The following is a 25,805-nucleotide window of genomic DNA, read 5'->3' on the forward strand; positions in this document are numbered from 1 at the left end:
CATCTCTATAACTTGTCAGGGATAGTTCTCCTAAAGACCTATTTGGTCCTTGCTTTTAATTATGGACAAATGGCAAAGAATGAGCTCTTCTGAGAAGTACACAATGCCTATATTCTTCCTCTCCTAAACTTTATTGCAATATGACCAAGTCAAGCTCGTCGAAATATACTTACTCTATTTTCTTCAGAAATATACAAGCATATCTTCACAAGACTGGTTTTGTTTCATTTTGTTTTTTTAACTCTTATCTCCCATCTTAGAATCAATACTGTGCTTTGGTTCCAATGCAGAAGAGTGCTAATAGTTAGGCAGTGGGAGTTAAGTACCTTACCCTGAGTCACACAAACTAGGAAGTGTCTGAGGTGACATTTGAACCCAGGACCTCCTGTCTCTAGGCCTGGCTCTCAATCCAATCAATAACGCACGCACACACACACACACACACACACACGTTTTAAGGAGAATTACTAAAAATCATTAGAAGACCTGACTGGTCAAGTAATGAAATCTATCAGTCATCATGTTAAAACATGACTGCAGGTCTTATTCTTGTCCGTCTCAAAACAGACCACATGATAAGAAATATAAGAATTGTCAGTACTGATCAGAGCCATGATCTATCTAGTACATTAAGGTATGATCTACAAAAAAGAGATTCTCCATAATGTCATCTCATTTTCAAGAGTCAGTGAAATACTGCTTAAATGGATGCTACTATTACATATCTATTACCTTTTATCTACTATCCAAGAATTTCTCCAAGTACTTCTTGAGTATATACACATATCCAAAAACATCAACATAGACATAATTTCTTAAAGGAATACCATTTCTTGTTAATTAGTTAAATAATTCTATAACTGAGTATGTAATATATGATGTCCTCTTATTAGAACTAAAATATTCTAATATTTAACAAATAATGTAGAATAAGGATTTGGTGGCAAAGATGTTTACTCTCAGTTATTATCTCTATTTAGCTTCTGTTCTTTCAGACTAAAGTTGTTAGTTTTTAAAACCTATCCTCATATATCAACCCTTTCATTTCTATTATTCATCTCTGAACATGCTCTATTGCCATTATTTCTGTCTTGGAGATGAAAAGCCAAAACTGCAACGAATTTTACAGATAAGTAGAAATACACAACGGTTATGTACTTTTAAAAATATGTGTATATTTATATCTAGCACTAGACATTAAAATTAGATTTCTAACTTCAATGTAACAAATAAACAAATTTTTAAAAATTAGATTCCTACCTATCTTCCATCAATGTCATTTTGTAAAATGGATTTTATCATTAAAAATAACATGTAGGCCAAACACAAGCTAGACTAAGCCATAAGAGTAATACACGTGGCTTACCGAAGAGGAAGAAGGAAACAGTAACGCACTATAACTCCCAGCACCCATACTGTTGTTAATCGAAGGCTGATATACTGGAAGTTAATATTTGTTCGTGTGAGGAGATTCCAAGACACTAACTCCTCTGAGGAGAATCTCTGAGTCACTTCATCTTCCACAATGGCTTCAAATCCCTTTTTGGAGAAATAGAACACATCGGACAGTTCAAAGTCCCCCCCTCGATGTCCAGATATTCCTTTCTCCATAGGCGACTCATCTCTCTGGATAATACCTGAACAAGAAAAGACCACGGCATAAGGACATATCCTTAAATAAAGACTCATGATCTAGTTTATAAGCACATGCATATGGCCTATACTACATATAAGTAAATTACTAGTGTGTTTAGAGGGAGCTGTTCTATACTTCAATCACTGATGCAGTTCACTGGATTGTTTTGGTTTGGGGTTTTGTTTTTTTTATCTCTCAATAAAGGCATTTACTAATATTATGAAGTAAAAATTATGGTTATAAAGTTTTTACCTCTGCCCCACAAACCTAGGGCATACTCTCCCCCAAATAAGAAGAGTGGGCTCTAACTTAGAGTACCATGGTAATGAGTTCATTGGTCTTTGAAATAAAAAACAAATTCCTCCAGCCTTCTAGTGACCTTGGACAATCTGGTGACAATTCTCCACAATCCTAACTGCCACAAAGATCTTTGTAAAATCTCATATATGAAGAATCCCTATTGTAAACTAAATTCTAAGTCAAAATTCCAAAATCTCTTTAATATTCCCATAGAAGGAGAAACTGGTATGATAAGACTAAATTTTTGATTCTTTAAAACATCCTCTCCCAATTTTGACCTTAATTCTCATTTTTCTCTTATTTCCTCCCAGATATTTCCACAGCTAAGACAAAAGGCAAAAGAGATCTTCCCAGAGGAGTAAAAAAAGGTGCCTAATACTGGATATTAATAACAAGGCAAGCAGCTTAGTTATGGTGTTAAGAAATGAATGATCTATGCAGCCCTAGACTTCTAGGGCCAATAATGACACTACCTCATAATCATATAATTCTTTCAGGTTTGTTTAGTGTTTTTCTCACTACAATCCTAAGAAGTATTAAGTATGATTACTTCATTTTACAAAGAAAAAAGAATTCCTTCTCAAAAAATGAAATCAACATAAAAAATTGAATCCCAAAGAAAATTTTAATTTGCACAGGATCACAAAACTAATGAATACTGAAGAAGGACTCCAACCAGATCCTACAACTCCAAGTCTCATGTCCTTTTTTTTTAATTAATTTTTTTTCAATTGCCAAAAATCCACTTTCTCATCTTACAGCCCCCATTCAACTCCCAATTGAAAATGAAAGAAAAACAAAGCCACCATTACAAACCAGTATAGTCAAGCAAAACTAATTTTCATATTGGCCAAAGAGTACTCTGTGTGCCATCTTTGGCACCCGTGCCATAGATTCGCCGTCACTGCTCTAATTCATTGTTGATTAGAGGAATGCACAGCAAAACAGCTCTATCATCTCACATCTATTCAGTTGGCCAAAATGACAGATGTTGGAGGGAAAGTGGAATAAATAGGAGCACAATTATTGACAGAACTGTGAATTGATCTAAACATTCTGTAGAGCGATCTGGAATTATACTCAAAGAGTTATAAAAACTGTGTATACCTTTTGACCCAGTAATACCACTATTGGGTTTACTTCCTAACATAATCAAGGAAAAAGGAAAAGAAATTATATGTTCTAAAACATGTATAGCAGCTTTTTTTGTGGTGACAAAGAACTAGAAACTGAAAAGATGTCCATCACTTAGGAAATGGCTGAACAAGCTGTGGTATATGATTGTAATGGAAAACTATTATAAACATAAGAAATGAAAAACAATATGATGACAAAAAAAACACAACAACCTGGAAAGACATATGAAGTGATGAAAAGTAAAGTGAACAGAACCAGGAGAGCATTGTATACAGTAACAACAATAATGCATGATGAACAACTTTGAATGACAACTATTTATAAACAAGGCAAGGATACAGGACAACTACAAAGGACTCATGAGGAAAAATGCTATTCACCATCATAGATGGAACAGATGGAATCTGAATTCGGATTGAAACATACCATTCTTCACTTTATTTCTTCCATGAAATTTTTCTAGTGTAAGCAATATGTGTCTTGTTTCACAACATGATGAACATAGACATATCTGTTATATGATAATATTTGTATAACATATTACCTGCCTTCTTGGGAAAGAGGGGCAAAATTAAGAATGAGAGATTGTTGGGCATAACTAATATAAGAATGTTTTTCAATCGGATAAAAATATTATAATTTATTTCACTTATAATAAATCATATTTATTATGTAAGGCTATATGTTGTTATATATAAAAATAAAAGGTAATAACAAATAGCATATATTTATAAAGAATTGGATACTGAATGGTTTTCCATCATTGTTCACATACACACACTATAACTTGTTTCGCCATTCCACAACTGAGTTTATATACAACAATTTGTTCAGCCATTGATGGACAATGAGAGAGAGAGAGAGAGAGAGAGAGAGAGAGAGAGAGAGTGTGTGTGTTTGTTTGTGTGTGTTCTCCCCTCTTCTGATCTGCTGAGATGAGAGTGAGAGGCTTGGGGGTCAACCACTCCCCATATACTTTCTTCCTTGTTGCATAGACTTCTATCTGTAAACCTAAATTATGTGAAAGTTTCCCCAAAATTTCCTATTGTTTTCCTCTCCAGAGTATTTATTCCTCTTCTCTTACCTTTACATTCTTCTTTTAAGATCATTGGGATGTAACAGAACCATTGTGAGGCCTTCTATCTAATTAGAATCCCTCTATGAGGACTGATACTGATAAGGTTTAGGGTGGACGTATGTATCATCTCCCCACATTAGAATCTAAGTATTTATATATTTATTTCAACCTTTATAATTGCTCATTCTTGTTTGCCTTTTCTGTTTCTCTTGATTCTTGTGTTTGCACTTGAAAATCTCCACATATCTCTGATCTTTTCGTCAAATCTTGGAAATACTCTATCATTCAAGTTCCATTTTTCTTATATAGAGGAAGGTTTGTCTTGGGAAATATTGTATCCCAAACTGCCTGCTCATTTAGGGTTGTTAAATTGCATGTGATCATAATTATCTTTCTTCAGTATCTGAATTCTTTCTGACTGGCTGCAGTTTTCTTAGACCCAGGATCTTAACTAGGTGTTTTCATTTTGAGGAATCTTCTTTCAGGAAATGACCAATGATTCTTTCATTTTCTACTTTGCCTTTGGTTCTGAAAGATATGAGCAGTTTTCTTTCATGAAGCAACCCAGAAAAGAGTATTATAGGAATGGGACCAGGAATGGAACCAGAGAAAATGAATCAAAAGAGATAGAGGGTCTTGTCTGAAAAGTAGCAAGGAGGTCAGTATCACTGGATCAAAGAGTCCATGAGCTGAGTATAAGGTTTAAAAAGAATGGAAAGGTGGAGGGCACAGGTTATGAAGGGGTGTGAATGCTAAACAAAGGGTTTTATATTTTATCCTGAAAATAATGGGAAATCATCAGAGTTTACTGAGTAGAGGGGGTGGCAAAGTCAGACCCATGCTTTAGGAAGATTACTGTGACAGGTGAATGGAGAATGAGTTTGAAAAGAGACACATCAGGGAGACCAATTAGCAGACTTTTGCAATAATCCAGAAATGAGGTGCTGTGGGCCTATACCAGGAAAGAGACAAAATATGGAGGGGTAAAAGTGAGGAGTCTAGGATGCAACTAGCTTATAAGTGTGGGTCAATGGAAGAGTGGAGGTGCCCGTAGCTGGAGGAATTCAGAAGATGGGACGAGTAGGGAAGGGAAAAGTTACTGAGTTCAGTTGTAGATATGTTGAGTTTAATGATGTCTGCAGGACACTGAGTCAGAGATGTACAATAGGGTACTGAATGGCATAGTAAGCAATATATTGAGCTCGGATTAAAAACTGGTCTCAGGTATTTACTGCTATGTAACCCTGGACAATTTCCTATTTTCCTTAGTTCTCTCAACAATAAAATGGGAATAATAACACCACCAACTCACAGGGTTGTTAAGAGGATCAAATGAGATGACATTTGTAATGCTTAGAATACTACCTAGCACAAAGTAGGCACTACTAAATAAACGCTTATTCCTTTCTCCTTACAATAGGGAGATGGTAATGATGGACAGGTACATTTGAGAATCATCACCATAGAGCTGATAACTAAATTCATAGGAACAGCAGAAATCACCAAATGAAATAGTAGAAATGGGGGATATCAAATGTAACTTGGATGAAGACTGAGGATGCATTAGATAGACAACAGATTGAGGAAAAAGTAGTGTCACTGAAATCTAGAAAGAAGAAAATATCAAGGAGAAGAAGATGAATCAATAGTGTCAAGAGCTGCAGAAAGAGGGCACCATGTTGTTTCATCTAAACATGGCTTCTGATGTTGGCCATGCTAAATGTGATGAGGTTAAATGGGGACTCTAATATATTGTTGGTGGAGCTATGAACCAATCCAACCATTTTGGAGAACAATTTGGAATTACACAGAGAGTTATTAAACTGTGTATACCCTTAGACCCAAATCTGTTTCACAAGGATATCGGGGGGGAAAGGGAAAGAGTCTATATGTTCCAAAATATTTATAGCAGCTCTCTATATGGGGGCTAAGAATTGGAAATTGAGCAAAGGTCTATCAATTGGAGAATAGTTAAACAAATTGTGGGATGTGACTGTGATGGAATGTAGAAATCTCTGTAAACAAGGAAAGGGAGAGGGAAGTAAGCGTCACTGGAACTTTATTTGAATTGATGCAGAATGAAGTGGGAAGAACATGGGGTACAATTTACAACATAAACATTGTAAAAATTAATAATTTTGAAAATTTTAAGCACTCTTATCATATCAATAATAGGCTACAATTTCAGATAACTGATGATTGAATGTTGCAATCTCCTGACAGAGGTGATGGACTTGATACATAGCTTGAGAAACAGATTTTTGGATATGAACAGTGTGTCAATATGTTTCAGTTGATTATGCGTATTTGTTGCAAGAGTTTTGTTTTATTTCCCTGGAGTTGGGGAGAGGGAGAGTTCAGGGGAAGGTAAATTTTGGTTATTTGAAAAAGATTTTAAAGTAAAAAAAGAAAAACATGAGAAGGCATGTATGAACAGATCTGAACCAGAACAATTTATACTATAATATCAATACTGTAATCACAATTTTGAAAGACTTGAGAACTGATCAATTCTACCTACTTCCTGATAGTAAAGGACTAATATACAAAATGAAACATACATTTTTTGACCTGGCCATTATTGGAACTTTTTTTTGTTTGGCTATACTTATTTGTTACAAGTGTTTTTGTTTTCTTTTGGGAGAGAACGGTTAAAAAAATAAGTGCTTAACAATTTAAAATTTAATTTTAATAACAATCATAAGTATTTTTTCCAATTATATCCCAACAAAACTGATAACAAATTAAATGAACTAACATTTACAAAAACACAAAACACTCAGACGAACAGAAAAAGATTTAAGTAACTTCAATCTCAAAAAATAAAATTAATAAACCATACAAATAAAGAAAAAGTTTAAATGTATACTAAGTGCTAGGAATATAAATACAAGCCAAGAAGACAATTTCTGTCCTCAAAGAACTTACTTTTAATGGAGAAAGAAAACACATTAAAAAGAGCTGGATAGAGGGAGGGAAGGGATATGCATATTTCTAGAAACTGCAATGACATAGTGAGGGTAGTGCCTGGAAACTGATCTACCACAGACTAGCCTCTCATTACCAACAAAGTTCTACAAGAAGAAATAGTAAGGAATAACCCATTTAAAAAATCCATAGAGGATATTAATGCATTGCTGGTGGAGTTGTGAATTGATCCAACCATTCTGGATGGCAATTTGGAACTATGCCCAAAGGGCTTTAAAAGACTATCTACCCTTTGATGCAGCCACTGCTGGGTTTATATCCCAAAGAGATCATAAGGAAAAAGACATGTACAAAAATATTTATAGCTGCACTCTTTGTAGTGGCAAAAAACTGGAAAACGAGGATATGCCCTTCAATTGGGGAATGGCTGAACCAATTGTGGTATCTCTTGGTGATGGAATACTATTGTGCTCAAAGGAATAATAAACTGGAGGAATTCCATGTGAATTGGAATGACCTCCAGGAATTGATGCAGAGTGAAAGGAGCAGAACCAGGAGATCATTATACACAAGAGACTGATACACTGTGGTAAAAATGGAATGTAATGGACTTCTCTACTAGCAACAATGCAATGATTCAAGAAAACTCTGAGAAACTTATGAGAAAGAATGCTATCACCTACAAAGGAAGAACTATGGAATTAGAAACACAGAAGAAAAACAACTGCTTGAACATATGTGTTGATGCAGATATGATTTGGGATGTAGACTCTAAACAACCACCCTAGTGCAACTATTAATATATGGAAATAGGTCTTGATCAATGACACATGTAAAACCCAGTGGAAATAGAGTTGGCTGAGGGGGGTGGGGGTGGGAAGAGAAAGAACATGAACCATGTAAACATGGAAAATTTTTCTAAAAAAATAAAATAAATAAAAGACAAAAAATAAAATTTAAATTTAAAAATCCATAGATAGGATAAAATACCTAGGTGTATATCTGCCAAAATAAATCCTGAAACCACAAGAATGTAATTATAAAATATTTTTATATAAAGTGAGATTTAAATAATTGGAGAAATATTTATTGTTCATGAATGGCCAGAGCCAATATAAAGATTAAAATGAAAACCCTATCTAAACTAATCTACTTATTCAATGTCACCCCAATTAAATTACCAAAATGTACTTTATCAAATTAGGAAAAAATAACAAAATTCATTTAAAAAAACAAAAGGTCAAGATTATCAAAGGAATTAATGAAAAGATGTAAAGGAAGGTAGTCTTGCAGTACCATATTTTAAACTATATTATAAAATAGTAAATAACAAAATTGGTCAGTGGAACAGAACAGACATAAAACAAACATTTGTAAAAGATTATAGTAACCTTGTGTTTGACAAAACTAAAGATCCAAGTTTTGGTATTAAGAATTCATCATTGGGTAAAAATTGTCGGGAAAACTGGAAAGCAGTCCAGCAGAAACTAAATATAGATCAGTATCTTACAACATTTACCAAGATAAGAACAAAATGGATACATGACCTAGGCATGAAGGAAGATATCATAAGCAAATTAGAATAACAGGGAATATATTACCTATCAGATTTATGAATGGGAAAAGAATTTATGAAATACATGAGATAGAAACCATTGTGAAATGCAAAATGGATAATTCTGAATATATTAAATTGAAAATTTTTTTGACAAATAAAACTAAGGTAGCCAAGATTAGAAGGAAAGCTATAAGTTGGGGAAACAATTTATAGACAGTTTCTTGGATAGAGGTCGCATATCTAAAATTAATAGAAAATGCTATCAAATATATAAGAATATGAGCCATTCTCCAATTGACAAATGGTCAAAAGACAGTAACAAGCAGTTTTTGATTTGAAAAAAATCAAAGTTATATATTAACTATATGGAAAAAATACTCTAATCATTATTGATTAGAGAAATGCACATCAAAACAACTCTGAGTTATCATCTCATACCTATCAAATTGGCTAAAATGATAAAAGGGCAAAATAACAAATGTTGGAGGGGATATGGAAAAACAGAGGCACATACCCTGTTGGTGGAACTATGAACTGATCAATCTGGAATTATACCTAAATAGTTATAAAATTGTGTATACCTTTTGACTTATTAATACCACTATTAAGTTTCATTCCTAAAATGATCAGATTAAAAGGGGAAAAAGCTATATGTCCTAAAATGTCTCTAGCAGCTCTCTTATGGTGGCAAAGAACTAGAAATTGAAAGGATACCCATCAATTGGGGAATGGCTAAAGAAGTTGTGGCATGAGATTGTGATGTAATACTACTACACCATAAGAAATGACAAGCAAGTTGATGGAAAAGCATGAAAAGACCCATTATATGAGGAACAAAAATAGTTTTACATATGCATATATATCTTTTTGTTAAATTATGTCTTCTCTAGTATAGGGAGAGGAAAAAGGGATGGAGCTATCTGGATATTTTAATATAATAAATTAATTAAAATTTTAGAAAAAGAAAGAAATGGAATCCAAAGTTCTGGTTAGAGGACATTTAAGATGATGGGCAGTGGGAACAAAAGTAGTCTGGTGTATAAGGGGCCTGGTTTCAAGCAAAATAAGATGAAAGTCCATTTGTCTCAAAGCCTGTGGAGGAGGGCAAAGTTCCAGTAAGAAGGAATATAAAGGATAAAGTGCAGGAAGCATGGATTGGAAATGACCCAAGACCAAATGGATTTAAATGTGAATTCTAAACAAATTGTGATCTATGAATATAATGGGACACTATTGTGTTGTATTGCAAGAAATAATAAAAGGGAGAGATTCAGAGAAACCCAGTACTTCTGGAATGAAGTGATGCTGAACAAAATGAACAAACTAAGAGAACAATTTAGACATTGTCTACAGTCATATAAAGGCGAAAGACTCTGAACTGTTCACAAATGCCAAAAATTATACAAATACAAATTTAAATGCATAATACAAATTATACAAATACAAAATTAAGCAAATTTTCCGTCTCTTGATATAGAGGTGATGGACTAGAAGTACAGAACAAAATCTCAGAAAAAAATCAGTGTATAGATTATGCATATTTGTTACTAAAGAGAACTTTTGTTGGGAAGAGAATTTATTGGGAGATGTGGAAGAAATGGAGGGGAAAGGGAAGCAATGAAACATTTAAAAATACAAAAGAGTGCAGAAGGAAATTCAGAAAGGGGCAGGTAAGAAAATGCTGTTTCTAGGGTCTCAAATTTCATACCCTCTTTTTATAAAATCTACATAATAGGAGTTGTTATTCACATTAAACTCTCATTTCTGTTCTTTGCATATGGAAATATTTACATTTTTATTTTGTTAAGTTTATAACACACACACAAAAAAACTAAAATGTAAAAGAACTTTATATTGTAGATGACATAGCCAGAAGTTTAACTGCTTCTTTTTTTTAACTCCTTACCTTCTGTCTTAGACTCTATATACTAAGTATCCATTCCAAGGCAGAAGAGTAGTAAGGGCTCTGCTAACAGGGTTAAGTGACTTGCCTAGGGTCACACAGATAGGAAGTGTTTGAGGCCAATTTTGAACCCAAGTCCTCCCAACTCCAGGCCTGGCACTCTATCCAATGTGCTATCTAGCTGTTTTGAAAGCTTAGTTTGTTAAGGTTAAAGAACTAAGTCTTTGAGATTTTGAATGCTGCTATGACGGCAGGAGCTGTTTCCCTTTTCTATCTATAGTGCTTGACATTTTGTAAGTGCTTACAGATGCTTTTCATTGATTGATTAATTTATTCCTTTTATTTTGAATTGCTTCTATTTTTGCTATAGTTGCATTGCATTCCTATATCTATCAATTGCTTGCTTGAAAGCTTTCATGGGAACTTAAAATGATTTAGCCAATGTATGTAGACATTTAGATACGACTCTATATATTCTGAGGTTCCAAGGGAGAAGTGCTGGGTAGGGGAAAGAGTCAATGAGCAATTAGAAGCCTCAAAGATTAAACAAAAAATTAAAGCCCTTCATTCAATGAGCTAGACCTTGGATTTCAGCATCATCAAATGAGGAAGAAGAGAAGTTCATGTTTCTTAAATGTATCAGCCAGACATAAAGTCCAGAATTTTTTAAAAAGTGATTGCTTAAGTAACAAACACAACAGAAGCAATGACTAGTAAGCCTAGTGGACCAGCTCAGCTCTAGACTGCCACATGCAGACTTATCCTTGCAGGAAGAGAGTGGCCTAGACTACCTCTGATAAACTGCAGTTTTTTGTTTTGAATAAAAATCTTTTTTTCCAAGCAACAAGCATTCTTTAATCTTTCCACTATGCCCAAAGGGCTATAAAACTGTACATACCCTTGGATCCTATAATACCACTACTGGGTCTACATGCCAAAAAGATCATAAAAAAGGCAAGGAAACCTACTTGTACAAAAATATTTATAGCAGCTCTTTTTGTGGTGGCAAAGAATTGGAAACTGAGGGGATATCCATCAATTAGGGAATGGCTAAATGAATTGTGGTACATGTTGGTGACTGAATACTATCGTGTTATAAGAAATGATAACCTGGATGGTTTCAGAAAAAATTAGAAAGATCTACATGAACTGATGCAGAACCAAATAAGCAGATTTGGGAGAATACAGTACACAGTAACAGCAATACTGAATGATGATCTCAAAGACTTAGCTAGTCTCAGCAATAAAATGAGCCAGGACTTATGACTTATGACTGAAGGACTTATGACAAAGAATGCTATCCACCCCCAGAGAAAGAACTGTTGGAGGCAGAACACAGATCAAATCATACTATTTTTCACTTTAGTTTGTGTTTTTATTTGGGGGTTTTGGTTTTATATGAGTATTCTCTTACAACAATGACCAACATAGAAGTATGTTTCACATGAAAATATATGTATAATCCAGATCAAATTGCTTCCTATCTCTGAGATGGTGGAGGGAAGAGAAAAAAGGGAGGGTGGGAGACAATTTGAATCTCATAATTTTGGAGGTTGTTAAAAATTGTTATTACAAGTAATTAAGAAAATATTTTAAATAAAATAATAATAATCCTTTCACTACACTACTCTCCCTAATACTGACAATTTTTTTAATCTCTCCAAATATATCTACAGAGTTCAACAAAACAGTCTTTTTTTTTACCCACTGTAGGTTCCTAGCCAAAACAAAGGTCTATCTTCTAAGCATTAATATGCTTTTAATGATACTGTATAGTTGAAAGTCTTGAAATACCAGAGTCCCCAAATAAATCAAGTCCTCAGTCACTCAAAGAGCAATGGTATGGTACACGTGATACAGGAATAGGCTACAAAAGAGTTGTCAAAAATACCACTGGCATGTGGATGCCATATGTGGCCCACAACACTCCTGAGTGTGGACCAAACCAGAATAAAAAGTAGATCCTATCTAATTTTAATGTATTGATACAATAATTTTAAAAAATGTATAAACAGGTATGATTTTTTAAGTCATTATGTAGCCTATAGGGATTCTTATATATGGTTTAGTGTCCCACATTTCTGTATGAGTTTGACATCAATGGGCTATCTATATTAACACATTACAAAGAATTACACAAGGAAAGTAGCATAAGATGTCATCAGAAATGCATGGCTAGAAAGGTGGGCTGATCATTTGGCAAGAGCTAGGGATATCTTAGAGTCACTCCTTATGTTCCATTGGCATTTACATTTTATATATTATATTTACATATATACATATGTATAGATGTATATATACACACACTAAAGGAAGGCCCCTGGCACACTGAAAGATCCCCTGCAGAGGATTTATAGAAGAACATGGACAAAAATCATTCAGGACAAAAAGGCTATGATCTAAATCACTACGGGAAAAAATACCTGCATTGAGATCACAGATCTAAGTACTAAAGTAATACAAGGTCACCTAATGGCATTTCTTTTTTCATTTCTTTTTTTTAATACATTTTTATTTCCTCTTGTTATGAGGAAGATTACTTAAGTTATCATTTAGGAGACTTAACAGGAAGGGCTGGAGAATTCCACATGGAATGGAATAACCAGGGAAGTAGACCTGAATATTAAATGTGGGTCCAGAAGGGTGTGAGGGAGAGTAATCTTCCTCATAACACTCTTTACCTTTAAATTCTGTCCCTCCAACTCCCCAACTTAGAAAATAAGAAAAACAAAACCCATTAAGAACATGAACAAAGCAAACTTCCAGACTGTTGTTCAGTCACATCAAACTCTTCTTGACTACCCAGGAGTTTTCTTGGCAGATTCTGGTGTGGTTTGCCATTTCCTTCTCCAGTGGACTAAGGCAAACAGAGGTTAAGTGGCTTGCCCAGGGTCACACAGCTAGTGGTTGAGATCAGATTTGAACTTGTCTTCCTAACTCCAGGCCCATTTCTTTATCCACTAAACCACCTAGACACATCCAAATTTCCACATTGGCTGCGTAAAAAATAAATAAATAAAAAAGATCCTCAATCTGCCTTCTGAGACTATCATATGCTCTATCCTGAAGAGGGCATCATGTTTTACTATAAATCCTCTGGAACTGAGTTTAGTCATTGTTTATCAGAGTTCCTCAAATCTTCCAAGATATTTTTCTTCAAAATCTTGTTATTTTTCCTGGTTCTGCTCCCTTCACTTCATATCAATTCATACATAACTTTCCAGGTTTCTCTGAAACCACCTCCTTCATTATTTCTTACAACACAGAAGTATTCCAACACAATCATATGCCACAACTTGTTCCTTGCTGAGCATTCAATTGATGAGCACTGCCTTGATTTCCAATTCTTTGCCACCACAAAATGGGCTGCTATAAATGTTTTTGTACATATTTTCCTTTTCCTTTTATTTCATTGGGGTACAGACCTAGTAATGATATTGCTGGGTGAAAGGGTATGCATAGTTGTGTGGCCCCCTTTTTTATTCCTTTGGGGTACAGAACTCTTAGCCAAGGATCACTCTCACCATCCTCTGCCTTTGGCCCTACACATGTGCCACTGAAGGAAATTGGAAAAAATCATGAAACCCATGCTGACTGAATCCACTACACATTTATGTAACATAATATCAACTGGGTCCTAACTGCTTCAATATAATTCTTTTACGTCCTTCATTAACTCATTATACACTCACTACCCTCTCCTTGAAACTCTTCTCTCTAGGTTTTCATTAGACTTTTCTTTCCTGGTTCTCCTTTTGCCTATTTGACTTGTTCTTCCCAGATTCTGAACTTTCTTTTTTCCCTCTCTACTGTTTCACTTGGTGATCTCATGAGCTCTGATGGATTCAATTGTAATCTCCGTACTACTAATTCTCAGACCAATTTATCCAGCTCTAATCTTCTATCCTCCAGACCAACATCTTGACCCCTTGAACTAGATGTCCTATAAACACTTAAAACTCAACATGTCCAAAATTGAGCTTATTATCTTTCACCCTAAGCCTTCTCCCATTCTAAACTTCCCTACTGGTGTTGAGAATACCATTATCCTCCCAGTCAGTAAGGCTTATAGCCTAGGTGTCACTCTCAACTCCTTACTCCCTCGTTCCCCAATTCAATCTATTGCCAAAGTCTGTTACATTTACCTTCATAATATCTCTCTCATATGTTCCCTCCTCTCCTCTGTTACTGCCACCACCCTGGTACAAGCGCTCAGTACCTCACATCTGGTCTACTGAAATAGCCTGCTGGTTGGTCTCTCTGACACATCTCACTGCTAACTTCCAGCCATCCTTTCCTCAGTTGTCATTCCTAAAGCATAGATCTGACCACAACATCCCCTCTGCTCCAAAGGCAATTTATCACCTCTGGATTCAAATATAAAATCTTCGACTTTTAAAGCCCTTCTTAACTTAATATTTTTATACTTTACACTTTCCCCCTTCAAAATCTCTGTGATCCAGCAGCACTGGCCTCCTGACTGTTCCTCAAGCAAGATGCTCTATCTCCTAAATAAACATTTTCAATGTCTGTATCCTACCCATAGAATGCCCTCTCTCCTCATCTCTGCCTCCGGATTTCCTTCAAATGTTGGCTAAAATCCCACCTTCAAAGGAAGCTTATTCGTTATTCAGTTATATCCAACTCATCATGACCCCATTTGAGGTTTTCTTGGCAAAGATACTAGAGTGGTTTGCCATTTCCTTCTCCAGCTCATTTTACACATAAGAAAACTGAGACCTACAAGGTTAAGTGACTTGCCCATGGTCACATCACTAGTAAGTATCTGAGGCTAGATTTGAACTCTGATTTCCTATTCTAGGCCTGGTGCTCTATCCACTGCACCACTTAGCTAGCTGCCCTTAGCTTATTTCTGAGTCCCCTTATATCCCCCCCTTTCTTGATTATTTTCAATTTATCCAAATACATGGCTTGTCCATAATTGTTTGCATGTTATCTCCCTTATTTGACTATAAGCTCCTTGAGAAAAGGGATTATTGTCTTTTGATACAACATTTTGCACACAGTGCCTGGCAAATACTAGGCACTTGATAAATGTTTACTGACTAACATTACTAACCTTATGTAAGCTCCATGTAAGAAGATAAGTAGTAATTAGAGTTCAATGATATTATTCTTTATAAAATTCACAAAGCAGATTAATCACTTGGTCAAAATGCCATAGAGTAAGTTCACAAATATAAAGGAGGAATGCTGGTTATTCCAAATTCCATGAAGAGAATGCAAAGATAGTGGGAGAGAATTTAATAAAGATAATCCACCTATAAGGACTGATAATAGAAATGCAAGCTAACTTTGCTTATTAAATAAAAAAAGGAAGATGAAAGTGGAGTTTAGTCTTACCTACCCAAGGTTCAAGGAAAATACTTTGCCTCACTCCCAGCACTATCAAGATATATTTTCCCTAACTTTAGACAGGGACAACTTTCATAGTTCTTAATATATTTATACTGAGAAAGACTAGAAATGCAAATGAGATTCCTAGTGAGTTGAGTTTTTAAAGTTAATGCTTTTCCCATGTCATTTGATATGAAATAAGCATGAAACTTAATTCCCAGAACAATGATATAATATAATAATATAAAAATATTTAATTTGCCTAAATCCATTTCTGATACTGATTTTCTTAGACACTAGTTACTTCAATGTTAATGCTCAAATACTTTGTAAATAAATGATCAGGATAAAGGATGCATCTATAATTATAGAAATACTGGTTGTAAAATAGGATTTTTTTAACCTAAAATTCACAAACCAATGTACTTAATCAGCAAAAATATGTCCCTAAAAAATTAGTGGGGGATGGTAGAGTTTTTCCCCTTTTTTATTGCCCAAGGAATCACAAAGAAATGAAATTATAAACATCTGAACTTTGCCCTGATATTAAACAATTCTGTATTGAATGGTTGATTAATTGAAAATGGAATCAGAACAATGATCATCCAGGCCAGGCAGCAGAAAAGCAATCAGTCTCTTGTACATAGTTACTATTGAGTTAATACTAAACTTAGGGGCTCTAAGAACAAAGGCAAAGTTGAAAATCATATTTTTAAAAAATTCAACTGAGGTAAAAGAAGAAAAAATATTAGGAATAGGTAAAGAATTTCAAATCGGGTTAATGCTATAGCTCCAGTACATTCATTCAGATTGTGCATTAGATCAGAAGCGGCAACATCCAAACTTTTAGAATTTAAGGGAGGGTTAAAAACTCAGTTTGCATTTTTTCCATTGAAACTTGTTTAGCCCATAACATTGTTGAAATACAGTACTTTGGAACTTAACAGTTATTTATAACAAAGTTCACATGTGGAAAATATGTTTGGGGGGCAGGCTTTGGAAAATAAGCCTCCTCTGGTGCCACAGCTGCTTTCCACCTGGTTGATAATGGCAGAATTCCAAAGGGCCAAAGAGGGGAAGGAGGGAGGGAGAAAAAAAAAAGAGGGAGGAGGGGAAGGGAAGGGAGACAGGAGGGAAGAAAAGAGAGAAGGGGTGATGGGAGAGGAAGTAGGGAAGAAAGTGGGGAGAGCTAGGGAGAGAGGAGGAGAGAATGAGAGAAAATATCAAGTGATGGGGTACACTTCTACTTTCCATTACTGCTAACATTCTCATTCCAAGATTGCCCTTATTTACCCTAACACTTATCTAGAGCTTTAGAGGGATTATTCCAGTCAGTCAGAGAGAGTTCAAATTAATTCTTTAGGTTCTTTAGAATGAATATTATTATACTCAAGCTTACCACTTCTATCAGCTCCAACTATCTATCAGTTTTAGCTTAGTTGAACAACCCACAAAGTTTCATTGTGCATCAATTTCCACCTGTCTATATGTGCCAATATATTAACAGTATCCACAGAGGTCCCCTTTAATCCTATCCTAATTGCCTCCTTGACCTATCCTTTTCTTAATTCTAAGACCCTTTCTTTACATTGCAATTTTGAGTCAGGCACTTTGTGGCTACTAGCTGCTTTGCAATGTTCAGGCATGTCCATATTATGTTGATCTTTAAAATTAAGAGATTAAAAAAAAAAACCAAAGAAGTGCTAAGAATGAAAGAGTTATTATCAGCAGACTTGATCTTTATTAGAACTTAGTAATAGGCTATTTGTTTAGTCCAATCGTGTATTTAAATCTTGCCTCATAGAATTTGCTTTTTCAATAGGCCAAACATGAACAATGAATAATTGTCTCATTTGCTCAGGAAGTAAGTTTTTTGTTGGGGTTTTTTTAGTAGGTTGTCAAAGCTTGCTCTTTTGTTTTGGAAGAGAAAATTTAGAAACTAAACATTAAAAAATTCAACCCAAGATCAATGAATGTTGGAAGGGCAGTAGTGTAGTGCAAAAGTGCAAACAATCCTGCAAAAGGCTAACTACAGAATTTCTGGCAGTTAAGAAGGGTTTAGAACCCTGACTAGAGGCAGTTGGTCATGGAGGCTCGGTCAGAGCAGAAGGGTCAACTGAGCTCTGTCTTGCAGCTGAAACCTGGCCTTGATTCCTTGATTCTGTGCCTTTTCTCTTGAGATTTTGTAGCTTAGCTAATTCCTCTGGATCTCCCTGACCTTCCCTATTCCAATCACCATTTCCCTTCCTGATTTCCTGTGGGTTTTGGGAGAAGGGTGGATTTGGGTTGTAGCAATCAAACTTTGAAGACTTAGGTTTTCCCCATAGTCAAGTAGGGCTTAGCCTTGATACAAATTATCTCCGGATTCATTGTGTGTAACTTCCCTAACCTTAAAGGCAACAAAACCTCCCAGGCTGAGTGAGGGCAGGCCCTTTCTCAATCTCACATTCCTGCATCCCTCCCCAACCTGAAGCTTCTCCCTAGGCAGTTGTTAGAGAAACCTTGTATCCCTTGGTCCTTTATAATCAACCCTGAAAACTCAATAAACCCTGTAGTCATTTAATCAAACCTTTTGCTAACATTGGTTGAATGATAAAAGAGGGATAAGGAAAGAAAGGAATAGTTTCTCTCTGGGTCCTGAGGGGAGTTGGAGGCATCCATCTTGGAGGAAGCGGTGATCTCTATACTTCCTCTGAGAAGCCCATTTATTTCACAGACAGGGAAGAGCCTTGGGATTCTTTCTTTGTGAACCTGAGAAACTGACTAGAAAGCCCTCTAGTTAGTTTCAAACCATTTCTGACTGGCCCTAACCTTTGTCTGTAGAAGTGCCCTTCCTACCTGGAAGAGTTCAGCCTGTTTCCCTTCAGTGTACTCTGTCTCAAGCCTGTGTACCCAGTCTGTGTCTCCCTGTTGCAGCTGCCTGCCCAACTACCTCACCATCTCCCCTTGCTGCTCATTATACTTCATCATCTTATATTTCCCTAAACTCAGCCATTCCCTTACATCTCTCCTACCACCTCAATTTACTACCTCCACTATTGCACCCTCCTTTCCTACCTACTGACTTAGGGACCCACAAACCCCATCCACTTGTTTTATCCCCTTAATACAGTAGGAAGATTAGTATACTTTCTGATGCTGGTGCTGTTTTGGTCCATCTGTTCTGGATATCAGTCTGTAATTATGCAAGTCAAGTGGTTAAACCGTCCAAGACAACTGACCCATAAGTCCTAACAGGAGGCAAAAATTCCAAAGGTGTTAAAGACATATATACCAAATCATTCCTAGTAACAAAGAATTAGAATCAAAGTGTTGTTATTGTTCAGTTGTTTCAGTCATGTCCAACTCTTTGCGACCCCATTTGGGGTTTTCTTGGCAAAGATGGTTTGGTTTGCCATTTCTTTCTCCATCTCATTTTATAGATGAGAAAACTGAGGTACACACGGTTAAGTGACTTGCCCAGAGTCGTACAGCTAATGTCTCAGGTGGATTTGAATTCAGGATTTCCTGACACCAGGTTTGCCACTCTATCCAGTTCATCACCTAGCTACCTGGAATCAGTGCCTATCAATTGGAAAATAACTTTTAAAAAAAGTTGCAGTACATGAATTATTGGTATATAATGGTATGGATAGAAATGATTAATATGAAGAATTCAGAGCAAGATGGTAAGATTTCTATGGATTTATTCAGAATTAAGTAGAACCAAAAGAATCATATACAAAATGACAACTGCATAAATTAAAAGATAGCTAAATGGAAGCCAAAGTTAAAGTAACTGAAAAGTCATTAAGTCCCAAAGAACAGAATAACAACATATCTCCCCTTCTTCTAGGCCAGGGGTCGGCAACATATGGCTCTTTCTTCAGGAGCCATAAAGTCCATTTTTTTCAGGCGCTGTTACAGGAGTGCGCACTGTGAGCACTGTACAGCTCTCACGAAATTACATTTTAAAAAATGTGGCGTTTATGGCTCTCAGGGCCAAAAAGGTTGCCGACACCTGCTCTAGGCAGAAGAGGTGGTGGGCTACTCAGGCAAAATGTTCTAGACAATATTATTCATCATCTCTTTAATGAAGACTTTTATTTAATTATTTTTCTTTGTTATGAAGGAGGTTTGAATGTGAGGAAGAGTAGAGAATTTCCAGAAATGACCATGATATAAAAAACAAAGAGTAGATACCTTTTATCTTTAAATCATAATCATGTCTAGAAAAGAAAAGGAAAAGGGAAAAAACCTTGATAGAATGACTGCATCTGATTATAAAACATTTTGTCCTTAGTGATGAGCCCCAGCCTGGCTCTGCCATAAAAAGTAAAACACCTGTTTTATTATCATTTGATTTCTAGTTTTTTATTAGCTTATTATCTTTTTTATATTATTATGTAACATAATAATATATAGGTATAATTATTATATTATTATCTAGTCTCCCCACTAGTTTTTCAGCTACTAAGATTTTTGGCTTCCTTTTAGTCATTTTTTCATATGTATTGTTGTAATGACTATGTATATTATATTCTTATTTTGCTTTTGTTTATTTTATTCTTTCCATTCATATGAATCCTCCATTGTCTCAATTCTTCATATTGCACATTTCTTAATTACACTAGTCCATTATATTAACAGATCTCTTTTTTTTCAAAACATTACAGCATCAGTAGCCATTTCTTTGAAATCATTAATAGCATTGCGATAAATATAGTATTGAATTTATTTGACCTTTGTTTCTGTCTGTGACTTTCTTGGGGGCATATTACTTAGAGTGTTGGGCCAAAGGGTGTTGAGCAAATTGTTAGACAAATTCACAGTTTTGCTAATAGTTTATAAGTGTGAGTCTTCCCACAGCCCCTTCAATATTGACTGTTCCTTTTTTAATTCATCTTTCCCTACATGAAGAGTATGAGGTAAAATCTAAGGCCTATTTTAGTTATCTTTTACTAATTGTGATATGGAACATATTTTTTATTTATTTTTTTAACATAAGGATCAGTTCCAAGGCAGAAAGTGATAAGGGATAGGCAATTGGAGTTAAGTAACTTGCTGCCAGGGTCAAATAGCTGGAAATATCTGAGGCCAGATTTGAACCTAAGACCTCCCATCTGTAGGCCTGGATCTCAAGCTACTGAGCCACCTACCAGCCCCCTGAACCATATTCTTAAAAACAAACAAAAAAAAAACACTCCAAGGGGCAGCTAAGTAGCTCAGTGGATTTAGAGCCAGGCTCAAAGATGGGATGTCCTGGGTTCAAATTTAATCTCAGAAATGTCCTAGCTGTATGACCCTGGGCAAGTCATTTAACCCCCATTGCCTAGCCCTTACTGCTCTACTTCCTTAGAACCAATACCCAGTATTGATTCTAAAACAGAAGGTATGGGTTTAAAGGGAAAAAAAAGACTCCAAATAAATTCTTTACAGGCATCCCAGTGGTTATCATATTTCTCTTCTGTGACTTAACTTTTAAAAGACTAGCTTACCACTCCTATAGGAGAAACACTTCAGAGAGAGGGAAAGATCTAAATGCTACCCACATAACTCATTAGAGATGAACTGTTCTCTAAAATCAATGAAGATTGTAGCTTTTCTTCTGCTTTTCCCCCCAAAACTTCTCTTAGCCACAGGTTCCTATTTTGCAATAATAAGTGATGCAATTGTCTTCACCTTCCCTGCCTTTGCTGCATTGTGCTGCTAAAGAATTACAATTTTTTTTAACATGGAAAATAAAGCCAAACTAAACAAACAAACAAATAAACAAAAAAGTCTTTACATAAGCACTTGCCCCTGCTTCCTTCTGTATTTGTATGCTATCTCTGAGAATACCAAGAATGCTGTTCTACTTCGGAGTTGGATTTCATCACTATCACAAGCCCATCATATTCTAAGAATCTGAAAGGTGAGAAGGCAAAGTACAATAGGGTTATTTTCATTGCTTTCTGTATACATACAGAACAACATACTATTTGCCCTAAATCTTGGTGGGAAGCAAATCCAGATTTTTTAAACCCTAGGATAAGCTCTAGAAAACTCTCCCTTCAATTCTTTACCTTTGTTTCTCCTTATGTACAAATTGCTCATATATTCTTTACAAGTGAGGAATCCAATTCTTCCCCATAAGAGAAAAATGTTTAATACTTTAGAAGCCAGGAGAAAGCCATCGGAGGACAAACAACAGGCTGAGAGAAAAAAACCAATTCAAATACCAGCAAATTTGTACATGGAGGAGAGCAATTTTGTTCATGGTGGAAATGCAGAACAAGAGGTCACATGTCATGACTTAAATGATCCACAAGTGGAACAACAGGTGCTGACAAAGAGTTTCCTCTCCTGAAGTCAAATAGAAACCCAGAATTAATGAGTAGCAGCTAAAACTGAAGCAAAAAATTTTTAAAATCTACCAAACGAGTGTTTTTATGAGAATTTGCTGAAGATAGCCAGTATTTCTCAACTCACAAAAAAGAGCTGGAATGGTCCAGGGCAACCTAAAGACCCTTCCTGTAGCAAAGAAGTCAGTAACAATACACCCCCCATGGCATCCAACAACATCAGTATCTCTCTGGGAGTAGCTGGTTACAGAATGACAATGCACTGGGGGGGAACCTTGCCTAAGGAGTTGTCCTGGCTACATATACTCCTGGGTCAGGTATGTTCCCTTTCCCAGTGGTGAGGTAATCCATGTGTATGAAAGGAAATTTACTTAACATTTCATTAACAAAAATAGCAAAGTAAATGATAACAAATCTTTTACCTGGTCTGGTAAAAGGAGCATCAGTGGAGGCAATCTTGAACTATGGGCTTGAAGAAGCTGACCTAAAGTGCATTTTGAACTTGGGAGAGCCTTCAAAAAAGTGCCTGTATGTGATAAAAGGCCACATCTGGAATATCCACAGTGCATAGTTTCTCCCGGTTCAAGGTTAAACTCTAGAAGAGGGGAAATAGTCTCTCCTATTCCCACTGCCAGCCAAAGGGAAGTTATATGCTTCCCTTTTCATACCTCTTTCATCCTAAATCCATGAAAGGGCCCCACCTTGAACCTTCTGTGTCTGATTTCCTACCTCATATTTTCTATTAAAATACGTCAAGAACTTGTTTAAGGCTGCTAAACCCTACAACCAGATTGGAATCAGGAAAAGAGGCAAAATGCTGTCAGATATTATGGAAGACCTGGGTTTTGTTTTGAAAACAATTCTGCTGCTGCTGCTGCTGCTGCTGCTGCTGCTGCTGCTGCTGCTGCTGCTGCTGCTGCTGCTACTACTACTACTATTGCCCATGTATTGTTGGGTAACATTGCATAATCTGATAACTGAAACTGAAATAGTTTACACAGATAAGGTCAAAAGGAAGAAAAAAAAAAAGAAACTATGCTACTTGGACTTTCTCCTCAGGTCTAACCTTCACCTCCTCAACACCATCTTCAAAGTTGGCAGATGTTATCACAAAGTCAAATTAGAATAAGTTTTCATTTCTTTTATAAGCAGCATGGGATTAAAATAGCCATATTTTATGTCTTCTTAGCTGGCTGTACCTCCCTTGAGCTGCCTTTTTCCACTGATTCTAAAGGTGAGGGCAAATTATAATGCCAATAAAAAAAAAAAAAAGCAAGCAAATAGGGGCAACTAGGTAGCTCTGTGGATAGAGAGCCAGGCCAAGAGTCAAAACGATCTGGGTTCAAATGTGGCTTCAGGCACTTCCTAATTGTGTAACCCTGGGCAAATCACTTAACCCTCATTGCCCAGACCTTACTGGATATCTAGTATCAATTCTAAGACAGAAGGTAAGGATTTTGTTTTTTTTAATACAAGTTAAAAAAATGTATCATCTATATTTTTTAAATGATCATGGCTTCACACTGTAGTCTCACCATAGGAGAATGTAACCTGAAAAGAAACAATTATTTTTATTTCCAATAAAAGTCATATATAGCTCAGGATGGATTAAAAGGCAACCCTCCTAAGTAACCTTGTCATGAAAGAAAATGAGGTCTTGTATGGTCAGTCCTTAATGAAGATATGCTAGCCCTTTATTTTCCAAATATTACCTGAAGAGCCTTTTTTTTTTTTTTAAAACCCTTACCTTCTGTCTTGGAGTCAATACATAGTATTGACTCCAAGGCAGAAGAGTGGTAAGGGTAGGCAATGGGGGTCAAGTGACTTGCCCAGGATCACACAACTGGGAAGTATATCTGAGGCCAGATTTGAACCTAGGACCTCCCGTCTCTAGGCCTGGCTCTCAATCCACTGAGCCACCCAGCTGCCCCCTCAACAGCCTTTTAGTGCATTCTACATTTTGAAATTTAAGTCAACCTCATTAACCTATATAATCTGTAAACTTCATTCTTTTCCCTTTCAAAAATCAGGTTATTTGCTCCCAAAAGTCCTATATGCCTTGTTTCCTTCACTAGTCTTCATTTTACCCTTAGAATGTAGTTTATCTAGGCCTGGTGCCATTAAAGCCATCTAGGGACAATTCCCATTTCCCTACTTAGTTCAAGTTACAACATTAGCCATTTTTTTCTTTCTTTCTAATCCAATGATCACTTTCTTTATCAGAGAAAACAGCAGGCAATTAGTCAAGTAGTGCAACTATTTTCCTTATCTAATTGTCTATATAACTTGAAGGAAAAAAACTCTTAATTTTTGTTTGCCAGAGTAAGGAGAGACTATAAGTAATAACCCTTCAGATTGAGGCAGCAGAATAGAGAGAGTGCTGAATCTGGAGTCATGGAGACTCAGATTCAAATATATTTTGAGGGACTTAATGACTGTTGACTCTGGGCAAGCCATGTAATAGCTGTCTACCTCTGTTTTCTCATTGGCAAAATAAGGATAATATTAGCACCTAAGATTTTGTGAGAATAAAATTAGATATTATTTAATGTAAAAGTGCTTTGAAAACCTCATACCACTAAACAAATGCTAGTTATTATTATTATTATTATTATTACTAGAATTGTATGTTATAATGTACCAAACTCCCAGAAAACCAAAACTTTCAGGTGAAGAAATGGAAGATTTTCCCTTCCCATACACCTGGCTAATTGCAACAGTCATTGTACATCCATCTGCATTTCCACAGAAGATTCAAACTTAGGGAAATATATTTGTAGACAATGTACTTTTCTCCCTTTAAGGAAAGGTTAATTCTTCCCATTGGGTAATCAGAATAGTTGGAGTGACTGTACTGGCTGTTTCTATCAGATAATGGATACGATAATCTCTGGTTGTGGAAAAGTCTCAGATTCGATTACTTCCTGAGGGAAAGAAGTCCAGAGAACAGAGTTCTGTATTTGGAGTCAGAAAAGAAACTAAGTTCATATCCTGCCTAAACTTAACTGTCTTTGCAAGCAAGTCACTTCCTCCCCTTTGAGCCACAGTCTCTCCATCTGTAAAACAAGGATAAATAATACCTATTGTGGCTAACAAACAAGGCTATAGTTGAGGATCAAATGAGATAATGTATGAAAAATACTTTGTAAAGTTAAAACCGCACATTATTATTATTAAAATAACATAATTGATCATTATTTTAGTCTCTAAAGATTAGTCTTTATAGACTATTCTAGGCTATTTTTCATTGCATTCACAAAGAACTTAATTTAGAGAGAACTAGCATTTAAATCCACAATCACTTAACTATTCCAGGCTTCAGTTTCCTCAGGTCTAAGATCCCTTCCAGTTTTAAATTCTGATGTTTTCAAATTCTCTGAAGTGCAACAAAAGCACACACCAATGTAGGCAACTTTTCACTGGGGAGAATCAGGGAAGAGTTCATGAAGGGAGAAGTGGCATTTGAGCTGGACCCTAGAGGATGGACAGAAATTGGATCATTTAAAGCTATTCCAGGAACAGTGAATTTGGCTGGAACATAAGGTGCATAAAGGAGAGTTCTGGGAGATAAGCTTGGAAAGAGA

At 35.8% G+C, this 25,805-nt stretch overlaps 1 protein-coding gene across 2 annotated transcripts in view; it reads right to left on the bottom strand.

The window, feature by feature from the left end:
• The window catches only part of GPAT3 (glycerol-3-phosphate acyltransferase 3), an 81,565-nt gene that overhangs the window by 37,754 nt on the left and 18,006 nt on the right, over positions 1-25,805 (bottom strand). For both annotated transcript variants that reach the window (XM_044682209.1, XM_044682208.1), the window contains one exon: positions 1,367-1,637. In XM_044682209.1, coding sequence (XP_044538144.1) covers positions 1,367-1,637 — 271 coding nt within the window. The remainder of the gene's footprint in view (positions 1-1,366; positions 1,638-25,805) is intronic.

This window comes from Gracilinanus agilis, chromosome 6 (genome assembly GCF_016433145.1).
Source record: "Gracilinanus agilis isolate LMUSP501 chromosome 6, AgileGrace, whole genome shotgun sequence".
Lineage (NCBI taxonomy): Eukaryota > Metazoa > Chordata > Mammalia > Didelphimorphia > Didelphidae > Gracilinanus > Gracilinanus agilis.